The sequence below is a fragment of the Talpa occidentalis genome, unplaced genomic scaffold (genome assembly GCF_014898055.3).
Source record: "Talpa occidentalis isolate TD23 unplaced genomic scaffold, MPIMG_talOcc4v2.1 talOcc4.6, whole genome shotgun sequence".
Lineage (NCBI taxonomy): Eukaryota > Metazoa > Chordata > Mammalia > Eulipotyphla > Talpidae > Talpa > Talpa occidentalis.
The window spans coordinates 113989564-114002142 of record NW_023604972.1 but is presented as its reverse complement, the minus strand read 5'-3'; the positions used below and the strand labels follow the sequence as shown (position 1 = coordinate 114002142).

Sequence of the window (12579 nt, the reverse complement as noted above, 5' to 3'; positions counted from 1 at the left end):
TCTAAAATTATATGAATGCTAGATGTGAATCACTATAAATCAATGCTTGCCTATATTGTACTTTTAATTTTCACTCATAATTCCAAACCCTAAAAGAGATTTGATTAGATTAGCTCTCATCTATAATAGAAAAGCATATGCTGAAAAGTCTAGAGCTTAACATTTGCCATCAAGTGACCTCAACTAATTTCTAGTTAGTTAGCCTAGTTTTTAATTTTCTTTTGGCTTCAGTTCACTCAGTAGCAAGGCTTCTTATCCATCAGGATAAGACTGGTTAACAAAATAGCTGAAGTGGCATTGATTTGTGTTTAGATTTATTGAAGTTCAGAAAATAAGCACTTGTTCTAAATATCAAACATCAGCAAGAGCTTTTATCTCAATCTCTACATTTGCATTGATTTTACATTAAGATCAATAGATGTTGCCAATAGATTCACAAAACATATGAAAATTAACAACCACAACAGTGGTAGTGGTAGTTACCATTACTTGTTTGTAAGTTTTAGCAGAGATATTTTAAAAGTTAGAATTAAAAATATTTGTTAATCCAAAAAGAAGGTAAAATTCCCAATAATGATAGCCTGAACATATCATATCTTAACCCTATTATATTTCAATTTAATGTAATTTTGTAATTCTCTTTCATTTTTCTAGTTCAATCTATTAAAAATTTCTCAAATTCTACATATATGCACATGTATGTATATATACATACGTGTACACACATGTACACACACATATACACTCATCTGTTCCTGAAAACTGAACATTTTTGGAGAAATATTTTTGGGTATTTATTGTGATTTTTAAATGTCCTTACTGATTATCATGCAAAGTACTATGGACAGGGACAATTGACACTATGGACAGGGAGATGAGATGGACACAGGGAAAGCATCCCAGGCAAAGCTTTCCCAAAAGGGGAACAGTAGGAGGCAGTTTGTTGATAGCAAGTTAATGAAGCTGGGAGAGAGATAGGAAAGCCAAACTAGGCTATCAGAGCACTTAAACGCAGGCAAAGAAGCCTAAATAATCTCTAAGCAAAGTTCTCTTTGGCAATCTAATTCAAGCAAGTTTGTGTGCTTTTCCTTGCCCTTCCATTGGGTTACCTGTACTCTGCCACCTGTGTTATGTACCAGTCTATGTGTCCTCCTTTGGGTGGCACTCTTGTTCTGCCTAGCCCTAGTCCTGCTCCACTGAGATACTCAATTAGTTATTGCATTTCACTGAATTTTATTGACCTGAATTGAATGAAATGTATTCTTTCCACCACCTGTGTACACAAATCCACTCATTGGCTTCTTCTACCAAGACACAGCTGCTTTAAAAATAGCAGTAGTCAGTGAAGTTTACATGTGGCTGTGGCTCTTGACTCAGGGAGGCTGTACAACTCACCAGACAAGGGAAGCATTGCAAAGCCCTGAGCACTTCTTCTGGCCTCATCTCCAGGGAAGGATACCAACCCCAGCATCAGTCAACTTAACTTCCCAATTCTTTGATCCCTACAGTGGGGTGGGGGGGAGGAGTGGTAGAGGACAGAGTAACATGAATACAATTTAATACACTCTTACTTATAAAAATCTGTGGCAAGAAGAAATGAAACAGTGTTCTGCTTTCTTTATTAAGGTCAGTTCCCATGTACAAACATCCTAATTCAGCTTAAACAAAATAGCCCACACACATTCCATTTTAAGGAGATGGTTTTCCTCTCTTCCTTTCCCTCTTGCACCCCGCTTTTTTTTTTTCTTTTTTTCTTCCAAACTTGTTTCTCTTTTTCTTTGGCTTACCCTAATCCTCTCTCTCAAAAAAAAAAAAAAAAAAAAAGAAGCTTATCTGCAGGAAAATCTCAATAAATGCAGCAAATGAAGCATACCCTCCATAAGGGAAAAGCAGCAAAACCCTAAACAGAGCTGGACAGGGTGGATGCCCCACCACGTAGTGGGAGATGATGCCACAGCGAAGTTCGAGTGAAAGGGGCAGTCAAATCTGCTCACTTACGCAGAAGGTCTGATCCTTGCTGCGCCATCGGATCCCCAGAAAGCAGCCTCCCCCTGAAGGGCCTAGGAACCCCAGCACTTGCTAAGTGCGCTCCGGGCCCGACCGGAGAGAAGTAAGGCGTGCAAAGGCGGAGCTCCGGGCTGGCGACACCCTCCGAGCGTCCAGCCTACGCCCGCCTTCCTATCACCTTAGGGATTTGGCACCGAGAGGGGGACACCCTCTCAATGAAAGGCAGATGTCCCTTTAAGGTTTGTTTTGTAGCTCATGGACTTTAGCCTAAACACGGACCCGCGAGGCTGGCTTTATTTGTCCATGTCTCGAACAGACCCTGGGAAGCTGCCAGTGGAATTGCAGAGACCCGGAGCTCGAAGGGGCGGCGATGTGGCAATCCTTCTGGGATATGAAAAGCGTGGAGCGAACTTAAAGGCATTTGTCTAAAGCACAGGAAATCACTCTGCGGCTTCTGGGCGCCGCGGCTGACAAGGGCCGGACACTGAGTCCCCCGGCTCAGTGACCAAGAGCGCGCGGCTCCCGCGCCCAGCCAGCTCCAGCCCTCGGATCCGGCGCGTCCTCGGGCGCTGCGCCCTCCCCGACCATGGCCCCGCCGCGCCGCCCCTGCCCAGGGGTCGCTGTCGCCTGCTGCTGGTTCTTCACCGGTGAGCCACCCCGCTTTTCTCTGAGCATCTTCTGCGCGCGGTCCTCGGGCTTTAAAGTGGGGAGGGAGGTACACAGAACTGAGACCCAGAGAGGAGTTGGGGGGCGCAGATCCGCTTTCTGGCGCTCCAGGTAGTCGGGGCAGGTTGGGGTAACGGAAGGAGGCTTTGCGCTTAAGTTTTGCCAGGCATTCGTTTTCCTGTTTTCAAAACCCTTCCCCATTGCAATGGCAGAAGAGAGTATTGCTGAAAACTTTATAAGGTTGAATCGACTTTTCCAATTAAAGTTGTTTTGACAAAATGCATTGTATTTTAGGACCTGGTGGATGCCTCCTCCCACGGTCCCTTTTTTGGAGGGAGGTAATGCGAGGGCGCCTGATTCATAGGCAGAGTTCCTACCCTCAGGTTGCTCTAGAGTAGGCATTTTCTTGCTGTCAAGTACTGACGATCTTTGTGTTCCAGAGTTAGGGAAGAGGGACTAAGCCCAAATTTTCCTCTTACCGAGATAATATTTCTATATAAGCACCCAGGAGGAGGAATATTTTTGAAATTGAGGAAGTAAGAGCCAGCATTCACACTAAATATCTTTTAGAATACAAAATGTGGTGGTGTTAATTTTGCTTAGTTAGGTACTTTTAAAGAAAGGACATGAAAATACTAGATTAGATTGGAGATACAAAGTTATATCCACTTTAGAAAAAGGCTGAATCATAGCATTTTCTCAAGGTTTTCCAAATTATTAACCCAAGATCAGATCTTTTTTCATCAGTTACCGATTAAGGGGGGAAAAGTTGTAATGGAGGAAGAAAGAAGGCAAATGAGTGAATCTTTGTGTGAAAGCAAATTACCTGGTTAATAGTTTAATTAATGGCAGACTTCGGTATATCATCAATATTCATTTGTTCAGTGTTTCTACTGCTGTTATACTTGTTAGTACATATTAATTTAGCATTTTAGCATTAAAAATAGAGAGGATCCAGCCAGTTTAGGCTGGGTTGGATGATCAAGCGTTGTTAACTATTATGAAGATCATTTAGAAATGAATTATGGGCAAGCAAAAGTGTTTTTCATTGTAAGATGGCATAAAAATAATTAATAATGAGCTTCTGGCTTTTCTTCTAAACATTTTCCACTACTCAGGAAATGTCCAATAATCCAAACAGTAGTGAGTTCTGAACAGCTTTACAGCCAATGAATGATTTAACTTCACAAGCTACTGTTACTGTTAGGGGGAAAGGATTAACATTACTACACTTTACACATATTTGAACTGTCCAATTCCAGTTTTTTGGAGGTTGTTTGCATTTTTTTGGTTGCTGTTGCAGTGAAAAATCTGGATAGTTTGCTAAATACTTATGTTGTAACTTTTTCATTCTACCAAATCAACAGATGCTCATACTGAAATGTTCAAAAAAAGTTTTCATATCCTTTGAAAGGACAAGAATGAAACTTTAAGAAAGAGGTTGACAAGTTATAATTTCATATATGTGTATTTTTTACAGTCACAAGGCATACTGTAGGTTTTCTACAACTGTTGCGGTAGAAATGTACCTTGCTGAATACAGGAAGGGACTCAAAAATAATTTATAGATATTTCTAAATTATAATATTTAGTTCCCTTTTGTGTATAGGTAGATATCTATTTATGCTGTTCAATTATATTGAAATTTAAAATTTTAAATGCTATTGTCTCAGAATCAACAGGTTCCTCAGATAGTCTATATTTTTGCCATTTTATAATGCAACAGTGTCAGTCATCATATTGGTTTCCTTGGAAATTCCTCGTTAATTCATAGTGTCCACACCTAATATGCAGTCACATTACCACATCCACCCATGCTCACCACTGTAGAGCTCATTTTATGTGTCCATTCTGAACCCAACCGCTCATCCATCCTCCAGTACACAATTTTCACTATATCTTATTATTCAGTCAAAAGTCTTTGATGGCTCTTTGTTATCTTTCTGATAAACTACAAAATTCTTCACTGACCATGCAGAGTTTGCATTGTTACCCTTTTTCTTACCTCCTGTATAAGAGTTTACTATTACTGTTGTAACAAATTGCCACAGATGTATTGGTCTAAAATAAGACAAATTTCCAATTTTACAGATCTGTTGGTCAAAAACCCCACTGGACTAAGGTATTAGCAGAGCTTCATTTTTTTTCTGGAAGCCCTGGGGTCAAGCCCTTTCCTAATCTTTTCCAGCTGCCAGAGGACACCTGCATTTCTTGGTTTGTGGCTCCCTCATGCATACCTATAGTCAGCAGAGTAACATCTTCAAATCTTTTCTTATGACCCTGCTTCATCATCACATCTCTTTATCTACTGTTTCTTTCTAAGAACCCTTCTAATTACATTGGATCTACCACCTGGATAATCCACGATGTTTTCTGCATCTCCAGATCTTCAATTTAATCACATCTGCCAAGTGCCTTTACCATAAAAGATAACATAATCGCAAATTCCAGGGGTTAGGACATAGATGTATTATTCTGCCTTCCAAAGCCCCAAAATATAAACTGCCCGTGATAGCCAGTTACATTTCCTTACCTTTCCCATAATCCTCATGCTCACTTTGCTACCATGGATATGATCTTGTTTCATGTATCCAGAAAAGCACTCCACCCTTCCTTTCCACCACCCCCCTGCTATCTAAACAAACACTCTCCAGCCTTCAAAACTGACTTGACATCATAATAACAAACTACCGACATCCCAGTAAACTTCCCATTAGATTTAAAACTATATTGTATTTGTTTTTAAAAATAATTCATCTAGAAAGATATCCTTAGTTATGTCCCAATGAAGTCCTTTTTATTTATGTATGTTAGAATCTCATCAGAAAAAATGGCATATAAAGAGTTTAACTGAAGAAAATTAAATAAAGGGGCTTAGTGCAGAGGCATTTAAAGGAGTGACCAAAAATAGTGGAGTGCCTACCAACGATAACTAGCAGTGGGAAGAAATGTCATTCCCACACCTAGGTCTAAAGAGGTATCAGTATCAGCTTGACTGTGAACTTGGACTCTAGGAGGGAGGCCATGGGAAGGAGCTCTGGTCATAGAAGAGCATTGCAGCTAGTTCCAAAATTGACGTATGTCTAGCTGGGTGAGAGTAGGGGAAATAAACATCTCTCTTTTTCCTCCCACCCTTTAATGTCTTGCTCAGCCCTCCCATTGGCCGTATTTAAATAGCAGAATTCAATCTCCCAGGGAACAAAGGTCAAGACAAACAACAATGGAGAAAACTAGCATAACTTCATGCTGACAACAAGACATATTTTGAGAATGTATTGTGTGTGAGAACCCAAGCCAAGAACTGGGCATGTATTACTTCCTTAATTCTCAAACAAGGGAAAATTTTGGAATGATTATTGATGTTTTTGAGATGAAGAAGCCAAAATGCTAAGAGGTTAAATTAATTTGTCCATAGTCACCCAACTCAGCTCAGAACTCTGGCCTCAAACTTCATGCTTTGAAATAATATGCCATTTAGGCTTGTAATACGTCCACTTTCATCTCACTCAATCCTGTAAATGTGAAATTCAAGCATAAGTGTCCAGAAGACTTTGATGAAGATATAATTAATGATGCAAGTGGGTCTGTTATTTCATTTCTTTTAGGTATATAGTGAAATTAGAAGATGTCTTACCGTATATTAATTATAACTCAAATAAGACTACTATTGTTGGTTATTAAGAATATAAATATTGGGCCTCCCTTGGTGGCGCAGGCGGTTGACTACAGCACTGTGAAGCTGTGCGCAGACTCTGCAGTGCAGGTTCGATCCTGGCCGGCCAGCGAGGGTCACACGTGGCGCAGCAGACCTCTCATGTCTCTCCCACTGCTCCCCTCAGCAGTGTCTTTGTCCATCGGCCTGTTCGGTTCCCCACTCTGTCTCTGGTGAATCCTCTCACCCTCCCCACAAATCTGGCCTGTGCCCTGGTTCTTGTATAAATAAATAAATAACTCAAAAATATATATATATAAATATTGAACTACACCCCATTGAATTATATGTCTCCTCTCTCTAGAAATGTTTTGATTTGTCTAAGATCAAGGGTCTTCTTTTGGTACTTTTTTCACAGACAAAGTTTCCTATGTAAAATGAAGTCCATTGAGATGACTGATTGAATGTGGGAAGTCAGTCATTTATCCGTAGTATGGAAGTGACCGCTAGTAGTACACAGTGGATTGTCAGGACTTACTGAAGATGGTGATACTCTTTAGTTACTTTGATGTCTGTACATGCAACAATAAATTCATAGATTTTTTCTGTTTGTTTAGTAAATAGGCAATAAGAATAGAGAAAAAAACCTATATGCTAAATAGTTTGCCTATTTTTCTTCCCTGCTGCCATGAGGCTATTTTGATTCATGGACTTTTGGACCTCAGATGTAACTGTCGATATTACTTCCTTAGAGGGGTGCTATTCTGTATGCTCCTTCACCCCCAACCTAGCAAATTGCCCATGAGATTTAGAATTTGATGAGTATCATATACCCCTTGATAGATGTTATAAAGTAGCTAATGTTTAAAATATGTTCACAAAATTAGTGATCAAAATGCTATTCTTTACCTACACGGGCCTTCTGTGTTTGAAACACAAAATAGTGTATTTGAATGATGCTAAGAAATTGAAGTGAAAGATATTTGGTATTGTGGCCACAATGTTAAAGTCAGAATAGATGGCTTATTCGGAATGGTCTGTGACTGAATAAGTGTATGCTGTCTCAAAGAAAGTAAAGTGTCAAGAAATGTAGATGAACTGAATACATTCCTCTCCTCAAGATTATTGAGCTTCTTTCAGTTCCTTTGTTGTGTTCACTCTTCTGAAATTTCTGGACCTTTACATAAACAGCTACTTACATTGCTACTGATCCTATAGTCCATAGATGAATGTCATTTCCAATAAACCCACAAGAGTGGATTGAACTCCCTTCTTTCCATTTGTGTATACCCCAACACCTTTGCTTCTACAATACACCACCTGATATTATAATTAAATATTTAATTGTCTGTTTTCCCATCTTGCAATATATTCTGTGAAGGCAGGAATTTTGTCTATTTATTATACTTAGCATTTAAGAATAATGACACTTGAAAATTTGATTTAGAACCCATGTTGAGTCAAAAAGAATAGACTATACACAAATTCATAACATCTTAAGGGATCAGATTGTGTTACTGAATTGTATTCCCAGCTGGACTATTTACATTTGCCCATATTTATTTATTTAAAGATTTATTTATTTATGCATATTAGAATTGGGGTATAGGCCAGTGGTGAGGGAGGTGAGAGGACTCACCAGACACAGAGTGGGGAACAGAACAGGCAGATTGACCAAAGTACACTGCTGAGGGGAGCAGCGGGCAAAGCAGGAGAGGTCTGCTGCGCCATGTGGGTTGCTCCCTGGCCGGCTGGGGATCGAACTCGTGCTGCAGAGGCTGCAGACAGTGTCATAGGTTGTGTCTTTACCCCTTGTGCCACCCGGGAGGCCCCCATTTGCCCATATTTATATCAAATTCAATGGAAGACAGCATCAATTGAATGATGCATCATTTTTTCATGCACTGAGAAAGAAAAGGTCTGCCAATCCAATTATAATTACTAGATTGTTAGAAGTCTCCTAGTTTCAGAATTGTTGAAATATGGGAAAATGTGCATCTAAAAATTTAATCAATAACGTATAGTATATGTACATGACAATCTTTTGTTGTGTTTCTTTGTATTTTGAATATCTGCATGGAAAGATTTCAAAAACACTCTTCTGGATACAAAGATATGAATGATGTTGTTCTTTAGTTTTCTTCTAGAGCCAGGTTTATATCTGATTCAGGGAATAATTGCTTGTCTGGCACCAGCAGCCTCACCAGATCCCCAGAGCAGAGCTTATTCTGAATACTCTACCTTTAAAAGGAAGCTTTAGGAGAAAGGTGACAACAAAGTAAATTAAAGGATGTTCCAGATGCATAGGATCAGCGCCTCTAGTTTTGGCAAACCCTAACTTTCTCCTTTCATGCTGGTAGGAAATGCTAAGGATATATTTGTGAAGAGAACTAATTTTTATCTAATATCTTCTATAATTTAAAAAGTTTAAAAACCCAATTAGCTCTTAAGAGATTAAAATAGATGTACTGGTTCGTGTTGAGAATTCACTTTATGTGCAAAAACATTAATATTATTTTATACAAACAGTAAATCTCTACAAACAAGTAAGAAATCTGAATAGAAAATCATTTTATTCAAAGGAGTGAAGACATTTGTCTCTTTAAATGATTATCTGAAATTTGTTGCAATAGATGCAAATTCTCAAATATGAATAGGACACCTAGATCATATTAGAGTGGTAAATGATTAAGATGAATGGTCCACATATTTTATTATAAATCATATATTCTTAATAAAAATCACAAATAGCAATGGACTTTCAAAATTGTTATGTAACTATACATTAGCTTGCCAAACACTGAAGTTTGAAAATACATGAGTATTTAATAGTCCTTACAATTATACACATTATTGTAATATTTTTGGTAAAATGATTCTGTACTGTATAGGGATACATACAAACACCCACAACCACACTTCTGTTGATGAGCTTTTGTTTATTTGGTAGCAGGTTTTGTATTGTTTTATAACAATTGCAAGAAGTATTTTTAATCACAGGAAATTTAGATAGTGAGTACAAGGTCCTTTAGAGATTTCCGTTTTCCCTTTTACCCTTTTGCCTGAATTCAAACTGAATAATCCTCCCAGTTGTCCACTTAACTTTTTGTGGGAGGTCACAGGGTATCTTTGTACAATCTGAAGTTAGCACATTCTCTCTAAATAAATGATTGCATTTATCACTAGATATTCATAATCAAAGATCTGACTGTTTATTCTGTAAAGATTTTTTTCCAAACCATATATAATAAAACTTAAGGGGCCTCCCTGGTGGCGCAAGGGGTTAAGCACTGCATTATGAAGCAATCTGAAGCCTCTGCAGCAGGAGTTCAATCCCTGACTGGCCAGAGAGCAACCCATATGGCGCAGCAGACCTCTCCTGTCTCGCCCGTCTGCTGCTCCCCTCAGCAGTATACTTCAGTCAGTCTGCCTGTTCTGTTCCCACTCTGTCTCTGGTGAATCCTCTCACCCACCCCCCCTGCATCTCTGGCCTGTACCCCAGCTCTTGTATGCATAAACAAATCTTTTAAAAAAAGTTATGCTTTATTTTGGAACATTTAAGATCCTTTTTTCAATGTTAATAAAAAGAAGACATGTTTAGAATAATCACTTTGTTAGCATGAATATCTCAAAAACTGAAAACTTACATAAAAGTTATATAAAAATTTAAAGGTGATCCTGCTTTGAAACCTTTAGTAACATTATAAAAGAGAATGGAATTTCCCAATGTCAAGAAGTCAGTGATAGATTAGTTAAAAACTGTGAATTAAAGGAGAATTGGCTACTCATTCTTTCACATAGTAACTAAGTTCATGTTATAATTGCTGTATATTCCATTCCAAAAACACAAAGACAAAAGGTAGTCTGTGCTCTTAAAAAGAGCATGGCCTGGAAAAAATAGATAAGCAAAGAAGCACTGATGGAAGGTGCTTCTAAGATGCTGTGAGCAGACAAAAGAATAGTTTTTTGTTTCAGAAAACTAAGTCTTGCAAAAAAGTACAACATGGAAACAAAAATATATATATACCGCTGCTACTATTTAATGGCTGCTATGTTAAGTACAAGGTTTTCACACAAGAGTTCCCTCTTCAGAAGCCTATAACCTAGGTCTTCGTCATAAAAGAAATTTTAAACATATTATTATTATAGGAAGGATTGTAAATCAATTAGCAATAAAGTGCTTGAACTACTCTGTGCAGTAGGAAAGACTTAAATATATCTTGGAAAGAGATGCTAGCATAAATAAATGCCCCCAAAAGATTTACTGTTGGTGAAGTATACTAAATTAGGTATTTTTTCTAAAACTGAATTATGATCACATTAATATGAATCCTTGCCCCTTGTCTTTTCTAATCAGATTTCTCTTTTGAAATCAGGTTTTCTTAGAGGTTTTCATAATACCTTAGAGGTATATAAGCTCTATAGTTTACAAAGTGTTATAATCTCATTAGGAACTCATAAAGATTTTCCAATGAGAAAGAGAGGACAGATAATCTTACTTACAACATAGGCTGAAAAATTTAGGTTTATAGAGGTTAGACTTATCTGAAGTTGCTAAAATCCAACTATAAAAGACCATAACTCAGGTCTACTGAGTCTCAACCTGCCAGCATTCAGTTTAGAATCAGTCTTTTACCTTTAAAATGGGATTAAGGAAGTATTGAATTCAAAAGGCAGTATACAATATTAAAAAATAATGTACTAGGTGAAATTATGGATATCATTTAAAATTTTTAATTATTATTACAGTACTATTAAAACCATTTTAATTCCTGAATCCAAATCCCTCTGTTTTCAAGTAAAAGATACTGGGTTTCCATGAGACTGAGTTCTGCCACAAGTTGCAGTGAAAATGAGTGACAGAGTAAGAATTGTAATCCAGGCCACTTGACTTCTACCCCAGTTTTCTTTTTGAGACATTGGAAACGTATGAAAAAATTCAAATTGAAAACTTTTGGAGATTAGCAACACAAACATTTTTTTTTTCCTGGAGAGAGTAATAAAAATAAAATGTTATAGGACAAACAGATAAAAAGTTACTGATATAGAGGTTTCTATTTTCCAAAAGCCAGTAAATAAGTGAAAATTGGATTTTAAAACAACAAAGCTAAATCATGATTTTGCTCAATCAAGCTAGCAATGATTTTGCTAATTTGAGAAAAGACTGAAAATAACATTTATTGCTGTATACCATATAACTGCTATAAACATACTAGTTTTAAAATAAGTGGAATTACTTTTTAAATATCATTATTAGATTAAAGGAGCTATGGTTGATAATAATACCAGTGCCTTAAGAGTTGTCTGTGATATTATCATTATAACTGCCATACTTTACATCTAATCTACTTAGCTTACCATTCATATGCAAGGGACTTTTCAAGAAATAGTGAATGGATCCATTCAGAATTCAGTAAGTAAGAAAAGATAGGTGTTCCAATGAATATAATGCATGGTTTTAAGTTTGAGATAATATTTAAATTGGTCCTTATGGATAAATAGAATTTATACAAGTAGGAGTGAGAAGAAATGAAATTTAAATAGGGACACAGCAAAGCAGAAAGATCCCAGGATGTATGGGGAACGAAGACTAGTCTAGTGGAAAGTAGGATGCCAAATGGGACAAGAGGGAAATAAAGCTTGTAAAGCCAGATCATGAAGGTCTTAAATTAGGAATTTGGATTTTAATTAATAGAGAAGGGAACACCAATTTGAAATAAAAGATAACAATTGCCCTAGAAATACCACAGGTTACAACAGAAAATCTGAGAGAAAATGTGATCATTCAGCAATTAAGTGCAAGTTATTTTTAAAAAGTTCTGCTACAGATGTTTCAGATCAAATAGTGATTCTATGAAAATTTTGCAGTATGTTCAATCACTCAAGTACATCTGCATTTAAAAAGATAGCCCAAAGCAGTTTGCTCTCATAGTGAAATACACACACACACACACACACACACACACACATCTTACCACAGGTTTTAAATGTAGAAATATATGTATTTTTCTAAAATAGTAGATCTTTCTCAAGCAGATTGACCTAGACTGGGCAAATTAATAACTATGTTGGAAAGAGGAATATTAAATATTTTTTAAATAATAAATGTGCAAAGAAAGGACTGGGGCTTAGCAAATTCTTTAGGTTGGTTCCTAAGCTGTTGGACTGTAACTGGTAAAGGTGACAGTTAAGGGGAGGTGGTAGTGGATAAAAGAAAGTAATTTATGATTGTAGAGATGATTTCAAGCATCCAT

The 12579-nt window shown here is 37.3% G+C and overlaps 1 protein-coding gene across 1 annotated transcript in view; it reads left to right on the top strand.

The window, feature by feature from the left end:
- Positions 1–2116: 2116 nt before the first annotated feature.
- ITGA1 (integrin subunit alpha 1) overlaps positions 2117–12579 on the top strand; it is a 146251-nt gene continuing 135788 nt past the window's right edge. Inside the window, exon 1 of the mRNA XM_037530624.2 lies at positions 2117–2654. Within this exon, the coding sequence (XP_037386521.1) occupies positions 2594–2654 (61 nt within the window). The 5' untranslated portion in view covers positions 2117–2593. The remainder of the gene's footprint in view (positions 2655–12579) is intronic.